Raw genomic sequence first — 2,121 nt, 5'->3', positions numbered from 1 at the left:
GGTGCCAAACCCATGCTAAGGTCTTCCTCCTCCGCGTACACATACCCCCTTCCGCGTTATTCTTCACCTTTCACCAGCTTAAGCAAGACGTAGACTTACTGATTCGCTGGTCAAACGACTCTAGCCTAAGCTACTCCCCCAAGAAATCCAGCATAAATTCCTACCGCTGCCCCCTAACAGCTGATGCTTTCACACTCCATGGAAATCCTGTCACTCATTCCACGGACGTCAACTGTCTTGGCCTCATATAGTTCCGCACGTCTAGCGTTTTAAACCAGGCACAGTACTAGATTGCCCGAATACGCAGGCCCAGTTTCTTTAATATTGCGCGCCTTTCACTTTCCAGACACCATGATTGCAATTTTTATGCTATGCTTGCGACCAGTCTTGAAATTCTGCCCAGCATTCTCATCCCTTTATACCCAAAGTTGTAGACTCACAACTGAAAGCGCCCAAAAAAGCGCCGGAAAAGACGTCCCCTCAGTCCAACGCACTCTCTCACCCCTCCCGCTGCAAAATCCTAGACTTTGAACCACTTTGGCTCAAACGTCTGCTGCACAAAAACGCCTTTATAGCAGAGGCTAGACCACACGTAAATTCGCGTCCTCGCTACAGATTCCCTAACTTCTGCAGCCTCCTAATATGTCCTCCATCTCGCAAAAACCCACGCCACTGCTTCTTTCTAGATTACTACGCTTGCATCTGGAACAGCCTTCCTGAGCAGCTGGAACAAATCACGCATCATCATGCTTTCTCACTCCATAGACTAATTCCTAAACAGTGAAATAGCTGGCACCTTACAGTAATATCTAGCTACCCAGGACCTCCTCTATGAATCGAATCGAGAGCGCATTTGACTTTAGCATTCGGTTTAAATCATTAAAGTCTCACACCCAGCATTGCGGTACAACTCTGTTTGACAGAGCACGTCAAGCCAACGCTCAGTTGCCGTTAAGCCATAGTGCACTCGACCATTCCATCCCCATTTTCTCAGTGTAAACCGTCATTTCACTTGCCCCCTCCATAATGTCTTTACCAGCGTTTGTTTGCTGTTTGCTTATTCCGGTTAACTGAACACAGGCCGTATTTGTGACTGCCTGAATTGTTTTCCTTTTTTGCACATCTGGCAGCATGCACGAGGAATGAAAACCGCGTGTGGTGAACGGGCACGCCTTGCAGGGACAGTGACCCTGTTACGTTGAATCATGGTGCATTCCTATGCTCGCGACCCTCAGACAGCACGGGTGCATTGCCCATCGCCAGTGGTTCTGGGCCTGGCCTTTAAAATCGGGAAATTAAAAAAAGTGCACTGGTATCTTCAGTTTTTTGCCAATGGTTTTGGAGTGGTCTCGGTATATTTGTCTGGCAACACCATGAAAAGTGGCCTTTCGTTTCCAAAAATATGCTTTGAGGAGCCCGAAGATAATCTGCGATGCCCATGGCCTACATCGACGTGCATGGATGTGGCTGCCCGGGTGGTGTTTTGTATTTTCCTGTTGATTCCATTATAACATTCCGTATTTTTCCAATTGCATAAACGTTTTATGTTCGATTACGAAAAGCTGCAAAAACGCTCACTTGTTTTGTGTTACGCAATACAAGCGTGGTCAGGTTCTTCGACTGCCTCTGCTGATTTCGCTCGCGCTTACGGCGTTTATTCGCGAGTCTCATGTGTTAACTCTGGTATCAAAGCATTTGAGACTATCTTCGGAATCAGTTATATGTTGTTAAAACTATTCTGAAAAAGATTTCTGGATTAGATTATTGTTTATTCGCTGACCTGGGCTAACGATGAACTATTCTGAAGAGAACAGTTCTCAGTGAGTCTTTTCCATCTGACCTCTTTATTATTGCATACTCAAACTAGTGGTATTATTCTTAATTCTTTACCAGACAACCACAAATTTTGTGAGCCCCAGTCTTTCTAGATGTTTTTTTAACTTCAGCTTTCAAATCGTCGTAGTTTTTGTCCTGTCATTATGGATGCAAACCCCGATCTTTTGGATGTAGTCGAAAATGCAACTAGCATCTTTTTACCACACTATGACCTGCGCAACCTCCGGGTATGGTTTCACTAGGTCGAGGCTGGTTTTACTTCCTGACGTATCACTTCCCAAGACG

General features: G+C 45.5%; 1 protein-coding gene across 1 annotated transcript in view; it reads right to left on the bottom strand.

Annotated features, from left to right (window-relative positions):
* The window catches only part of T265_11796 (hypothetical protein), a gene marked incomplete at both ends in the record, with an annotated part of 102,574 nt that extends 100,903 nt beyond the window's left edge, over positions 1-1,671 (bottom strand). Inside the window, one exon of the mRNA XM_009178558.1 lies at positions 1,579-1,671. Within this exon, the coding sequence (XP_009176822.1) occupies positions 1,579-1,671 (93 nt within the window). The remainder of the gene's footprint in view (positions 1-1,578) is intronic.
* Positions 1,672-2,121: the final 450 nt, after the last annotated feature.

The sequence above is a fragment of the Opisthorchis viverrini genome (assembly GCF_000715545.1).
Source record: "Opisthorchis viverrini unplaced genomic scaffold opera_v5_585, whole genome shotgun sequence".
Lineage (NCBI taxonomy): Eukaryota > Metazoa > Platyhelminthes > Trematoda > Opisthorchiida > Opisthorchiidae > Opisthorchis > Opisthorchis viverrini.
Note: the sequence above shows the minus strand (reverse complement) of the source record. Positions and strands in the feature narration are given on the sequence as shown.